General features: G+C 43.2%; 1 protein-coding gene across 3 annotated transcripts in view; it reads right to left on the reverse strand.

Annotated features, from left to right (window-relative positions):
- The window catches only part of ATOSA (atos homolog A), a 62081-nt gene that overhangs the window by 29442 nt on the left and 17577 nt on the right, over window positions 1–15062 (reverse strand). Inside the window, exon 1 of one of the 3 annotated variants that reach the window (XM_075897269.1) lies at window positions 11020–11511. The exons of 1 other annotated variant lie outside the window; for it this stretch is intronic. In XM_075897269.1, the coding sequence (XP_075753384.1) occupies window positions 11020–11056 (37 nt within the window). In that variant the 5' untranslated portion in view covers window positions 11057–11511. Of the gene's footprint in view, window positions 1–11019; window positions 11512–15062 lie in introns of those variants that run through there. One more of the 3 variants, XM_075897268.1, reaches the window with a different exon arrangement.

Genomic DNA, 15062 nt, shown 5'->3' on the forward strand with positions numbered 1-15062 from the left:
TCCTGGTGGGCCCAGCTGGCCTGGAGCAACCCCTTGCTTGTGCTGTGCCACAGGCCACTTCAGTCTGGCCAGGCTCACAGTGCCATGGGATCCTGGTTAAGCCGTTAACCTGTTAAACATTACATTTAATTGGGTAATTAATTAAACGGGAATTTACATCCCTAGCAGTAACTATAGATCAGAATATACTGGTGTTAAGAAGATTGTCTGTAGAGTTTATTTACTATTAAGGATTTTCCTTTGGGGAAAAAAAAGGAATTTTATTTTCATTAATTTGAGTGGCTGTTGGCAGAGTCTGAAAACAGACACAGTGCAGGCTGATCTACAAGCATATCCCCAACAGCTCTGATCTTGATGCACAATTTATATCAAACCCTGGTATTCCTAAACTTGGGCATTTCCTGGGGGAAATTTATTGTTGGAGGTGTGTTTTATAAGACTCTAGAGTCTAGATTTATTTTCCTAGAACACATTTAAACAAAAAACAAAAACAAAAAAACTTCAGGAAGATGACATATTTCTCAAAGTACAGAGTTTAAATCCAATCTTAATGGGTCACAGTATTACACCTGAGAGAAAAACAGGCTAGCAGCCTGTGATGAAAGACCCAATCTCAACACACCCCAAAAAAGATTAAGTTCTAGTCAAAAATGCAGATTCTGACTATGAGGAAGAAAGCAAATAAATAAGTAGGAGACAGAGGAAACAGAGAAGTTGTGAGCACAAAAAGCCTGAAAGGAAAGTTTTTATTCTTAAGAAAGCTTCAAGTGTTTCCCTTAGCTTATGTGAACAGTAAGGAGCCAAAATACATGAAAATATTAGAGTAGCCTATCACATATACAAAGACAGATGAGGAAATTAAAAAGCTTTTCTTTAATCCCTTTTCTGCCTATAATATACATGTGTATATAGAGAAAAAAGGCAAACAAAGAGTCTTAAAACAAGAGTCTTAAAAACTGGATTATTCTGCTTAACTTTCACACAATAATGAAAGAGGGTAAATTTAGCCTTTCAGGGAAAAAGTGGCATAGGTTGTCCCCTCAGACATCCAGAGCTCAAATCTATGAAATAATCAATAGAACAGACTGCATATATTATATAATTATAATATAGGGGCAGTCACTACTTTTGTTAAATTCAATATATTACAGAATATGTAGATGCTTTTTTAGCCACAGTACAAATAGTCCACAAATGTATGTGCATTCTAACCTTTTAGGTGACTTTTACAATTGTGTTAACATAGCCAATCCTTTAGAGGATTTGCTTATCTAAATAAGCTCTTTCTGATAGAACTGGATCTACTGTGATAAAACAATGTAGAAAAGCATATAGCCATTTTTATTTTGTTTGATACTGCAATAGGGCAGTGTGTAAAATTTGGTTAGGAAAAACGGATCTGTACATTAATGAAAACACACTTTTTATTTACATGTTGGAATGTGACTTAACTACACTTCCTGTAACAATCTTTAATAACACAAATATCATATATGAGAGTGTCATTAAGTTTAGAATCTCCTTTCCTTTAATTTTCTACACATATTTCAGCACTACAAAAATCAGAATATGGAAGTAAATTATTCTCCTATTTAATGAGGGTATGATCAAGAAAAAAAACAAAGCCTGGTTGCAAGGACTAAGGAGTAAAGAAATTACTTCCTATATCCTCAAGTAACCTGAATCTGGTTCATTGCTCAGCATAGCCCTAACTCTGCCTTAACTTGCACCTCAATGCTCCTTACCCCCAAACAGGTCTTGCTCGTCATTCAGGAAATAACTTGGGTACAGTAACATTCTAGCCACACATATTTTTATCCTTTGTACATCTCCTGCTTACCCCAAGAAACACCTTGCACTGATGCTTTTGCAGGAAGGTCCCAAAGCCATCTCAGCACCACAAAGGGGAGACCCATGAGTCTGGGATATTCCTACAGGGATTTGCAGAGCCTTTGTTGCCCTTCTGAGCTGTAGAGCACCCGAAAATTCCGTTGAATTGACCAGTACCGCTAAGGGTCAGCCTTTTCGGTCACGTCCATGTACAACTTACAGAGTCTGCAACTGATTAGTACAGTAGTATAAATGGCTCTAAGTTCTGTTTGTATCGGCACACCTCACAGTTAAAATTCTGACAATAAACAGGTCAGCTAATTTCTGCCCCTGCAAGGTCTACATTGGCACATAGCTATCTTCCAATTTCAGTTTGCCATGTTTTTTAAAATAAATGTAGACAGAACACACTATGTTTTACAACCTTTTTGTGTTACAATTGCCAATCCTCCTTTCTCTTCTTGCTAAGTGTGGTAGGATATTCTCAGAGACCACTTCTCCATGTACTGATCCATATCCTCAGTTCAGGGATACTCAGCTACAAGTCTTGATTTTCTATGGCTATCTCATGCACCAGGCTCTAGTGGGGAAACCTAATACCACTCATCTCCTGCAAAAGAGATGCAAGTCAATATAAATTGGGATTTAAATGCAGTAGTATTGGAGGGTCTGCAAAGTAAGCAAGTACTCAGTCACCACAGTGACAAAAATCAAGCTCAGATCCCACAGAAATAATTTAGTTTATACCTGTCCACTCTTCCAAAAGAGTCTGAAGACTTGTGACTCACTATCCAAGTGACTAGAAATTGTTACCTCCATCATCGCTTTCATTTCAGGTGGGAATCAGGATGACAAGTATACTTATTCCAACTGCACTGACATGACCAATGTGGATAGCATCATTAGTATTCCAAAAAGTGGTATAAAGCACATGGAGGCACCACTAAATAGGATGTTGTACACTTGGGACACATGATATCTATGACTTTGGACAGGTACTGCTGAGGTAACGCCTCAATCAGTATAATGAAATATGTACATATGAACATCTGGGATGCAGCTGAGGTAATGAGAAGCTCTAGTGGGGAAACTACCACAACAGCACAATAAGGTGGATAGCTTGACACTTTCCATTAGTTCCAACAAGGGAGATACAGCTAAATACTTTAAAGATGTCCAAGCCAGTACCGAACTTACAATGATGCCTCTGGCACAAGGTCCACACTCAAACAGGGCCCCAACCGTGCTCACCCACTTGTACTGCACCCAAAGCAGCTGCTCCCTCTCCACCCCTCTGTTTATCGCTGCCATCATTCATTAGTCTCACCCAACTTTGCCAGGGCTTCTCTCCACATCCCCTGGCCCTGCACGCTGGCTCCTCCCCAGCCCCTGACGTTTCCCCTCACTCACTGCCTGCTCCTTTCATCTGTGGCTGGCTGAGGGGTCCTCTCTGGCCCCAATTCCAGCAGGCAGCCAGTGCAGAGCAGTGCAATTCAGCTGCTGCTGCGCAACAGTGACTGTTCAGGGCTTACCTCTCCCTGCTGCTCTGTGAAGTGGCAGGTTGGGAAAGTTGGAAGCTGCCTCCCCGCCTGCAGAAATGCCTCCTCCACTATGAGAACCAGTACCAGGCAAGTAGGACTGGGTGAGGCTCTGAGGTATGGGGCTGCTCTCTGCTCCCAAGTTTCCACTGTTCTGCCCCCTGGTAAGAGGGATACCTGCTCTGCACTAGGGATGTAAGCGACAAATCGACTAGTTGACTATCAGATTAGCAAAAGCTTATCGGATAGTCAACACACTAGTCGACTAGTTGTTTCCCCGGCTTGCTTCCTCTATCAGAAAGAGACAGCAAGGGGAGGGAAGAAGAGGAGTTGCTGGGGGGGATGTGGCTTAAAAGCCAGTTCCCCCCCATCTCCAGCACTGTGACCAGGGGCTCAGTGGTGGCGTTCCACCTGTGAAATGTGCAAGAGCCCCAGCAGAAGCCCATGGAGCCCAGCAGGGCTCTTGTGCATTTCAAAGACTGAAACGCCATAGGGAGCCCAGGGCCAGCTGACTCTGGGTTGCATGTGGTGCTTCCGCTTTGAAATATACAAGAGCCCCAGGCTCCATGCGGCATTTCAAAGCAGAAGCACTTCATGGAGCCCGGGGTCAGTGGGGGACTCCCCCTTGGACCTGGGCGCCACACAGTGTTTTAATCTTTGAAATGCACAAGAAGGTGTTGCGTGGCACTTCTGCCTTTGAAATGTAGCAACAGCCGGGCAGGCATGTGCTACTATTCAAAGCAGAAGCGCCCTTATCAACTAATCGACTGAAATTCCATCGACTATTCGATTAGTTGATTAAATCTAATTTTAACATCCCTACTCTGCTCTGGCTCATCAGGGCCTGGGAGTAGAGTGCGGGCAGTGGATCTGCGCGGGGAATAGTGGGATGTGAGGGGGTGGAGTGGTAGGCAATGGAGGGGTTTGTGGGTGGTGCTGTAGTTATGGTAGTGGGGTTGTAGGGAAGGGTGCAAGACAGTGGGGTGGGGAGATCTATATCTGTTGGGGTGCTGGACACTGGGAGGGTTTGTGTGCGGTACTGGGCAGCTGTGGTGGAACCAAGGGCAGGGGAGGCACTGGGTAAGGGTGGTGTTCAAGACACTGTGAATTTGTGGGGGGTGGGGATGCTGAGCACAACACATCCAGGGTATACTAGGTGGGGAGGCTGTGCGACCTGTAATGGACCCAACTCCAAAGGGAAGGGGTACACTGGCAGCACAGGGCTGCCAATTTCTAAACAGTGCCCTCAAACTGGGCAGAGTGGGGTCATCCCTGCCAGGTCATATTCAGTTGTCCCTGGTCAGCACCTTGTTCCAAAGATTGACTTCTTTGTGCCATATTTCATTGCCTGCACAGGGGCCCCCAAACATGTGTGGAGCTAGGCCCACAAAAGTACACCATCTGGATTTTTCTTGTCTCATATGCAGCAAGTCATTCACCAAAGGAATCAAATCTTGATACATTTGAAGACTTGCTCTTCAATGTCTGCTAAGACCACACCTACAGATGTAAAGCACTGACAGTTACAAAGCGCTGGTAGTCACTGCACTGCTCACAGACTAATGTGAAAATTATGTGACTATTGTGACTATAGTGAAAATACTATTGGCTTGTCTACTAGGGATGGAAGAGTAACAGGGTAACTGGTTACACTCTTCATAGTGCTGCAAGGAGCCATGGGCCCCAGCAACCCCGTGGAACCAGGATTCATGGCAGCTTAGGGCTACAGAAAGCATGTGGGGTGGGGAGAGCTGCAGCAGTCCTGGAAGCCCTGCAGAAGACCCTGAAATCCTGGAAGCCCCATGGCGCAGCAGTGGTTAATCATGTAACTAACAGAATTTCTATCCGTTACATGGTTAATATATTTTTTTAAATTTTTTAACATCCTTAGTGTCCATGCTTTCAGCCACCAATGCAGTAGTGTGACCAAACCTGCAGCACTTAGGAGCGGCTTGTGGAGCAGTGCACTCTGGGCAGCTATCCTGCAGAGCATCTTTGCCTCTTCTGCTGCAGCGAATTGCAAGATGGGTGGAAGGTGGGCACGGAGCATCCTGGATTCTGTCCCAATGTCCCATGATGCACTGCTTTACATGCCAGCAATCACTGTGCTTCCGTCTGCATACGGGACCATCTTTCAACAGCTTTTGGACTGCGCATTCTGCCTCCTTAGTCTGTCGGAATGGGTCCCCAGCTGGTGATGAAAATGCTGATAGGTCTCACTAACATGTCACAAAAATATCTCGTGGCATTCATAGAGGTGCTAGCCACAGTGAAACACCGTTTTTGGCTTGGGAAATAAGCAGTGAGTGGTGGGATGACATTGCCATGCAAGCCTGGGATGATGACCAATGGCTGTAGAACTTTCAGATGAGGAAAGCCATCCTGCGGCATGAGGACATGTGATTGTGAGCTGCCTTGCTGGTGGAGAAGTGTGTAGTGATCTCACTGTGGAAGCTGGCTACTCTAGACAGCTTTTGTTTAGTTGCCTCTCAGTTTGGAGTGGGAAAATTGACCACTGGAATCATGCTGTTCGAAGTGTGGAGGGCCATTAATCGCATTCTTCTCCAAAAAAGACTGTGACTTTGGACAACAAGCATGAAATTGTGGATGGCTTTGCACAGATGGCTTCCCCAAGCTGCAGTGGGGTGATAGATGGCCCCAGATCATCTAGCCTCTGAGTACATTAATGCAAGGGGATTTCTCCATGGTCCTGCAGGGCGCTTTTGGATCACAGTAGACATTTCACGTACACTGGCCTATTCAGGAAGCTGCAAGCGGGAACTCTTCCCAGACTAGAAGATCATCATGGAAGAAGTGGAAATACCCTTTGTGATCCATATACAGGGAGCCTTGACAGCAGCAAGGAGCAATTCAATAACAGCTACGCAGGTGCAGAATGACTGTTGAGTGTGCTTTTAGCCATATGAAAGCCAATTGGTATTTTTTATATGGGAAGCTGGATCTGACCAATAAACATTCCTATGGTTATCACCATATACTGTACCCTCCATAATATTTGTGAAGGGAGGGGTGAAAGCCTCACTTAGGGCTGAACTGCTGAGGCTCAGTGCCTGGAAGCCAAATATGAACAGCCAGAGACCAGGGTTATTAGAGGAACACAGTGTGGGGCTGCCTCGAGGCAGCAATTTTAATTCTGAAAGTCAGTAAAACTTGTTGCTATGCCTGGGAGTGCTGTGGCTCCATTGCTAGGGGATTGCTTTGATTGGTCCTTGCACTGCACTTAGCACTACAGTGACCATAGTTTAGCTGGCATATACTCACTTGCTTTCATGTAATGGAATAAAGATTGCTTTGAAACGCATGAATTTCATTTGTAAAACACAGTAAATGTAGAACACACGTGAAGCATGAAACATCTGCACTTGGTGGGAGATAAAGGGGGAGGGGGGAGAGGCAGGAGATGAGGCATGCCCTGAGAGTTTCACAGATTTGTATATGTCCATGTTTCATATGCAGCCCTATCATCTGATGTGCTATGCAAGGGGGACTGCAGTTCATTAGAGCTAGACTGCACACAGATGGGTGCTGAGTGTATTGAAAGCCTGTGGGAGTCTGAATGGGTGGAGGTTGGGTAGGCAGGTGTGGAATGTGGTGGATGCTGCTCAGGGACAGGGTAGTGGTGACGTACGCGTGTGTGAGAGAGAGAGAGAGAATGAATTTTGGGACACCAGCTGCAGGGGGCAGGCGGTCACTCAGCTGCTCCATCTGCAGTGATAGCAGCGCCTGCACCATGTCTGCCTACAGTTCCATAATGTTTAGCAGCCACTATGTGTTCTCCTTCCAATCTCTCCTCTCACTGTCCCTCCACTCCTCCTCACTCATGGTTTGAGTCCCCCCCTGGCCCCATGTCACCTGAAGCGCTTTTGCCTTTGAAGTGTGTAGCAACAGCCTTGGAGCTGTTGCTACGCTTTAAAGGCAGAAGCGCCCTTATTGACTAATCCAATAGATGATGCAAATTGCACTGACTATTCGATTAGCCAATTAATCGAAATTTTACATCCCTAGTGTAGACTTGGCCCAAATCAACTGTGTATCAACCGCCCTCTAGTCAACAGATACCTTCAGAATTCCTTGACAATCATTTAAAAAAAATGATGAAGTACCAAGACCACAATTCTTTCCTAGTATTGTTATATTTGTCTGTTGGGGCACTGTGTTACTTTACCAGGCACTTACTAAAGCTGCTTTCTCTCTAAATTCCTGCAAGATAAAAATAGGGGGAGGGAAACAAGCTGACTGTGCAGCAGCACTGTTTGGAAAAGCCTTTTAAAAATTATTAAAAAGAAGTTATTGAAAGGAAAGAGAACATTTGTGATTCAGAGTGTCTCTGTTGCCAAAAAAGGAAAGTTTTTTTCCCTCCAATGGACAATTCATTAGAAAAAGGACACTAAGCAGACAGATTGTATTCAGGTTAAGTATGAGATAAAAGACTCAAATCCCTTGAGTAATATTGAAGCAGCCTTCATGACACAATTAGACATAACAATTGCATGGAGAACTCCTTTACTGACAGCTGTGTTAGAAAAGAGCAACAAGGAGTGCTGAAGTCACTAGGAGGGATGAGCACAGAGAACTAACTAGGTCACAGGAAATAAGTCAGGTAGACTATGGACCCCATTTGTTTGCTGCAATACACATTTTTAGAGAAGAGAGCTATTTTCATCTTTCTATATTTAACTTGCCTTCACCCTGGCTCCCCTCATTCAAAGCCACTCCTCCTCCCTCCCCCTCCAAATCCTTGTCTAACGTTACAACCTACACCTAACTTGTTTCAGTCTGTAACTGATCTTGCGGCATGCTCAGGGATAAGAGTCTTCTTAGAACAGACTTCACAAAAAAAAAAATCTCACTAGCCTCTCAGGTTATGTCAATACTACAATTACACATCTCCAGCTGGCCTGTATCACTTAGCCTGAGTTCTGCGAACCCAAGGTAAGAAACTGTTTAATTGTGGTGTAGACATTTGGGCTTATCTTGGAGCCTAGGTTCTATGAACCTGCACAAATTGGAGGATCCAGAGCCCTAGCTCCAGCCTGAATGTCTACACTCCAATTAAACTCATAGCCCGAGTTCAAGTCAGCTGAAACAAACCAGCTGTAGGCGTTTAAATGCACTGTAGACATGCCTTCAGACTACATTCACTTTCAATAAATTGTATTTAAATATTTGTAGTTTACTCCATCCTGGGAAAACGGCAGGCCAAAGGACACTGTAGGACACATTCTTAGCTCATCAGGAATTGAGAAACTTATGAAAAAAAAATATCATGAACTGTGTCTCACACGGCATAATATAAATTATTTTATAAGCTCCTGTGACCCAGTGATTAAATGTAATTGGCATTTAAGGTCTTTCAGTATTCAGGAGGCCTAAAGCTACATAGGATCAAAATTTCTACTGCTTAAACCAATGGGGGTTTTAAAGATTCTATTTTACCATTTTTTCCTTATCGTAGGTTGATCTATATGTGCAAAATAGTGGGTGTTAGTTTAGTAGGTGCCATTTTTAAATACAGTGCGTTTACAGCATAAATTGAGTAGTTTTATATAATATAAATTAACTCTTACATGGCAACGTGATTTATGTATTATTGGGGGGAGGGGGAGAAATCAATTAAATTGGCTCTGCTTACCTAAATGGTAGCCATTGTCTCCTGCCTTGGTTAAATTCATTTTATTACATCTCAACAGCAGGTCTAAGCCAAGTACTAACATTACACTTGTACTCAATTCCCCAGTACTTTATCTTCCATCCTCTTTTTCATTGTCTGCCACCCTTTACGGATAATGAGGTTTTGATCTCAGTAAAACCTCATTTGAGTTTCTTTTTGTATGTACCAATGTCCCCGCTCCTAAATCCTCACTCAAATTAATCTACAATTGATTTTGTTTTTATCTACATATATGATTTAATTTTAAAATGGTCAGGAGACAAAATTAAGGATATTAACTGCACGCAGTCTCTTTTTTATAAAGGATTCTATTATGCTACACACAGATTACATTTCTGCAGTATTCACAAGACAACATAATAGTATCTTAGGGAAAATATTTGTAAATACAGGTATTAGTCAGGTAAATTAAAAGGACTGCAAGATTCACTGAGGCTTCTCTAATTTTCTCTGCTATTCTTTTCCTACAACAATATTCCTCAATGACTCACATTAGACATCCTTTCACAAGCCACAAGATGACCAGTGGGACTATTCCTCCTCATTCTTAAGCAGTGATTGAACATTTAACTTAAAAAAAGCTTGCTTAAAATCAGAGTTCTGGCCCTTTCAACAACATCAGCAAGTCCAACACACAGAACAATCACATATGTAATTAGGTAACCTTTATACCTTTGGCATCTTTTGAGAATTTATTACATACAATGAAAGATACCAACATCCTCTATTCGGTACTTGAGCTAGAGCAATTACATCATTAAACAACAGTGGACATTTATTTATAAAAATGTTATTTTCCCCTTAGATAAGCAAATCATGACAAAAGACTAACAATACTGTGATGCACTCTACTAGTAGCACAAATGAAAGTACTGTAATACTTTCCTTGTGTTGTTAAAGGAACTTGATCTACATAACAAAAACAGGACACAAAAGAATCATACATTCAACTAACTTGTATTTTCACTCCAAATTAAAGAACAAAAATAAATCAGAGCAGTTAGATATGGCTATAGTAACTATTCCATAGTTATTAGTAGACATAATATTATATCAGATGTCCACTTTAAAAAGCCACAAAAAGTAATCATCTCTCCTGCCCCTCACAATTCAGAGGACATTTTGTAGAATGTAATTCTGATCTTCACCTTTTCTTTTAAATAAACAGGTAAATTAGGTTTCCCTGGATCAAATTTCAAAGATTCATATGGCAAATTAATTTTTAAAAACCCTGTCACCTTAATTACTCTGAATGGATGCATCATTGGGTCCATTTATAAAGTGAAAGGGAAAAATCTCTCTTCGGTAAAGCATATATTTAATGTGTTTTTAAAACATTTGAAACTTTTATTTTCAAAATTTAATTCTTAAGCTGATAACGTAAGAAAAAATGTCAGTAAGCTTACTTTTTCATGTTGTCAAATTTAGTACCAATGGAGGCTCTGAAAGAGTCTATAATCATTTAGAAACAAGTTTGTGCTATAATAGGAAGAATTTATTTGTTCCAGTCTCTCTCCTCAGCTCCATCTCATTATCTTTAAAACCGTATCACATTAAAGCAGCACCATGGTGCTTGACAGGCCTTTCTTTCTTTTGTTGCATCCTGCCTGCTCCTACCCTTTTTTTGTACAGATCAATAATATAATCAAAATTGTTTTTCTAGTATGAGTTCATGAAAAAGAACACAAATGTTTAATAAGTCTCAGAGGACTAGCCATGTTAGTCTGTAACTTTAAAAACAACAAGTTGTACTGTGGCACCTTACAGACTAACAGAGTGTGTGTGTGTGTGTGTACACACTTAATGTAAATCATGTGAATTTACTATTTTCAAGCTGACAGTTAATCACAAGGTGTAAAAATTCTATCTCCATTTGGAAGGAGTACCCACCTTCACAAACATCTAGTCAAAACTAGAAAAAAAATTAAACATTTAAAATTATATCATTCAATTACACACCTTCTCTGTGTAGCTCTTTGTTTCCACTGAAAACCATACTGGAATCCTTGTGTAAAAGAAGTTGCCTCCTAGCTGCAAATGGGCTACACTGTCAGTATCTGAGGGATCCAGATGTCTGCAGTGGTTAAAACAAAATGTTCAGCTTTGGGTGCATATTCAGCCTCTCTGTGCAAGACATTTTTTTCCACAAAGAAGGCAGAGTAAGAGTGCACATAGCAACAGCACTCTCAGCTGATTGGATGGAAGGCGTGCTTAAACCCTTTACTGCTTGTAAGGTCTACTACAGTTTCCTGTCTGCTTGGCAGCAGTATCATGTTTTCTTTTCTCCTCTTGTGAACTCAGCTGTGTTTGGGCAAATGAAGAGGAAAGAACAGAAAAGAAAAAAAAAACCCAGTACAAAGTATTAGGAGCTACTAAAAATAGCACTAAAGTGCTAGTAAAAATAAAAATATACAAACTGATCTATTTTAATTATTTTCTCTCTGTCCCTCTACACACACACACACACACACACACACACACACACGCGCGCTTAATGCTGTATGAAGTGTCAGGGAATTAATGTGTTACTCTTTATGAAGATTGAACAGTACAAGAATTACATTTACAGAGAGGAACACTTCATGCAAAGGAAATCATTCACAGTTAAAAATAACCCTTCCAAATAAGAATATCAATTGACAATAAGGCCACATTCAGTATCATAGTAAACTAAATACTAGATAGTCAAATTTACAAAACCCAGGTAATGGGAGAAAATATGTAAACACTCTACTGAGAAAACCCCTGTTGTTTATCCATATTAAACATTTTACCACATGTATCAATTAGCTATATATTCAGAGTGTGTGGGAACAGTTACCCAATTTCCACATATCAACAAATTAGTGATGATGGAGGCCAGGAGCAATCCCAGAGCACTGGAAAATGGCTAATATAGCACCTATCAATAAGAAGAGGAATAAGAACAATGCAGGGAATTATGTACCAGTCAATTTAACATCCGTTCCCAGAAAGAAAATTGAACACAATCTAACAATTTGTGAGCACAAGATAATAAAGTGAAAAGTAATAATCAAGATGGATTTTTCAAGCACAAGTCAACCCAATATTCTTCTTTAATAGGGAGACAAGACTTACGGATTGGGGGAGAAGCAGAAGTTATGATACATTTCAACATTACAATATTTTCAAGTAGGCAAAAAGTTGTTATAAACAGGACAGTGATACATTATTATCTTTATCCTCAAAGGATCAAACAAAGAATAATGGGCTTGAATTGCAGCAAGGGCAATTTAGTTTAGACATCAGGAAAAACTTCATAACTGTAAAGACAGTTAAGCACAAAATTACCTAGGACAGTTGTAGACTTTCTGTCATTGGAGATTTTTAAGAACAGGTTAGACAGACAGACACCTGTGAAAGACGGTCTAGACGAGCAATTGGCAACCTAGGCTAGTGAGCGGACCACAAGAGTGGCTTTCCATCTGAATGGGCTGAAAAACTTTTGTAACCAAGACAGTCTCCAGAGATAGGCTAATTTTACTAACTGCACTTGCATACTTAGAATTTGCAGGGAGTGCCTATTGAACCATAGAAGCACTTTGATTGGATGCAGAGGGAGCCCCCCGCCTCCATCCCCCCCATATTTCACAGCCTGGGCTCCAGCTCACACCCAAACATCTACATTGCTGTTTTTTGCCCAGAATCCCAGGTTCAAACAACCCAATTCAACAGACCCAGAATCTGAATTTTCTCTGCAGTATAGACATCCCCCCAAAAAAATCTACATCTCAGGCAATGCTAATTTACTTCCTAAATTGTATTTTCAAGTTTTGTCCAATCCAGTTTTAAAATGAGTCAAGTAAAAAACAATTACAATCCAATAATTCTCATCTTTGGCACACACAGAGTGAGGAACATATTCATCCCATTATTCATTCTCATACTTCTTTGCACTACTCTAATTCTTCTTTGAAGAATGTAAATTCCAAGAATTGTTGTCTTAGTAGCTATCTGGACATGTCATGCACATTTTGATTTTAATCTGTCTATTCAGCTTTTTAATTATTTATTGATCTTCTATTAATCTAATTTGTCAAGATATTTCTTAGGGTGCAGAGCTCAATAATGTATGTGGTAGTCTAGATGAAATCTCAGTAGCACCTTTTATAGATTACAGGCAGTCCCCGGGTTACGTACAAGATAGGGACTGTAGGTATGTTCTTAAGTTGAATCTGTATGTAAGTCGGAACTGGCGTCCAGATTCAGTTGCTGCTGAAACTGATCAGTTTCAACAGCAGCTGAATCTGGATGCCAGTTCTGACTTACATACAGATTCAACTTAAGAACCCCAGGCATCCCCAAGTCAGCTGCTGCTGAAACTGATCAGCGGCTGATTCCAGGAAGCCTGGGGCAGGGGCTTCCTGTAGTCAGCGCTGGTCAGTTTCAGCAGCGGCTGACTTGGGGACGCCTGGGGCAGAGCAGCTGGGGTGCTGCTGGGTTGGTCCAGTAGTGCCGCAGCTCCTCGGCGCTACTGGACCAACCCAGCAGCACCCCAGCTGCTCTGCCCCAGGAGTCCTGATTCAGCCGCTGCTGAAACTGATCAGCAGCGGCTGAATCAGGACTCCTGGGGCAGAGCAGCTGGGGTGCTGCCGGGTTGGTCCAGTAGCGCCAAGGAGCAGTGCTGCAGGACCAACCGGCTAGCTGCGCGCCCCCCCCCCCCCCAGCAGACCAGGGACACGGGGAGCAAAGCCGTGGTGGCGGCGGGGTGCCGCGCCTCTGAGGCTTTGCTCTAGCAAAGCCTCAGAGGCGCGGGACCCCTCCGCCTCCCGGCTTTGCTCCAGGTGTCCCTAGTGTGCTGGAGACGGTCCCCAGCAGACCAGAGGCACCGGGAGCAAAGCGGCAGCAGCGGCAGAGTCCTGCGCCTCTGAGGCTTTGCCAAAGCAAAGCCTCAGAGGCTCGGGACCCCTCCACCTCCCCGGCTTTGCTCCCGGTGTCCCTGGTCTGCTGGAGATGGTCCCCAGCAGACCAGAGGCACTGGGAGCAAAGTGGCAGCGGGACCCTCCACCTCCCCGGCTTTGCTCCGGGTGTCCCTGGTCTGCTGGAGACGGTCCCCAGCAGACCAGGGGCACCCGGAGCAGCTTTTCTCACCCCGGAGGTCGAGGTGGCGGGACCGCTGCACTCTGGGCAGTCCCGCTGCCTGCGAGCTCCGGGGCGAGAAAGCCCCGTTCGTAAGTGCGGATCCGACATAAGTCGGATCCGCGTAACTCGGGGACTGCCTATACTAAATTTTACCCTGTTACAAACCAATTGTGAAGAACTAAAATTAGCTTACATGATATTGATATGACTTAGTGGTCAAGGTAGGCCAGGCCTCATTGTGTGCATCACATCTTCAACTGTACATCAAGCAAAATAGTTTAACAATACCTTCTAAGGCATCGAAACTATTTCATCTCACAACAAAGATAGTGTAGTAAAGCAGCCTCCCTCTGACCCAGAAAGGGAAGAACTCCCCAGGACACCTTGGTGAGCCAGGCCAGAGCAATCAAGCCACAACCCCAGAAAGCAGAAGGGCAGGGCTAGAAATATAAAGGCTGGAGTTAAGAGCTCAGTTGGGCCCAAGACGCTGAGGGAATCAGATGCCTTTCCCAAGCTCCTGAGGTGAGAGACTAGCATACACTTTCAGGAAAAGTAAGACTGACCAGGACCACTGATGATCCCAGAGTCAATGGAAATCCTGCTGGAATCTTTATTCCCTCAAGACCCAGATGAGCTGGTATCAAGCCAGTTATGCCCACAGGAGGAATTGGGAAGTGGCCCAGGGATAGCCAACCCTGAACTGGCTGAGGAGATGGAAGTAAACTAAGTCAGCATGCTGTGGACAGGATCCCCGCTGAGCCAGTGGCAGCCAGGCCTGCCACTAATAGGGCCCTGAGCTGGGACACAGTGGAGCAAGTGAGCCTGCATTCCCACCCACCACTCTAATCTGCGGGTGGCAGTTTCTTCCCCATTTTTGGGCAAACCACCTGGGTTTGTTG

Source organism: Pelodiscus sinensis, chromosome 14, assembly GCF_049634645.1.
Source record: "Pelodiscus sinensis isolate JC-2024 chromosome 14, ASM4963464v1, whole genome shotgun sequence".
Classification (NCBI taxonomy): domain Eukaryota; kingdom Metazoa; phylum Chordata; order Testudines; family Trionychidae; genus Pelodiscus; species Pelodiscus sinensis.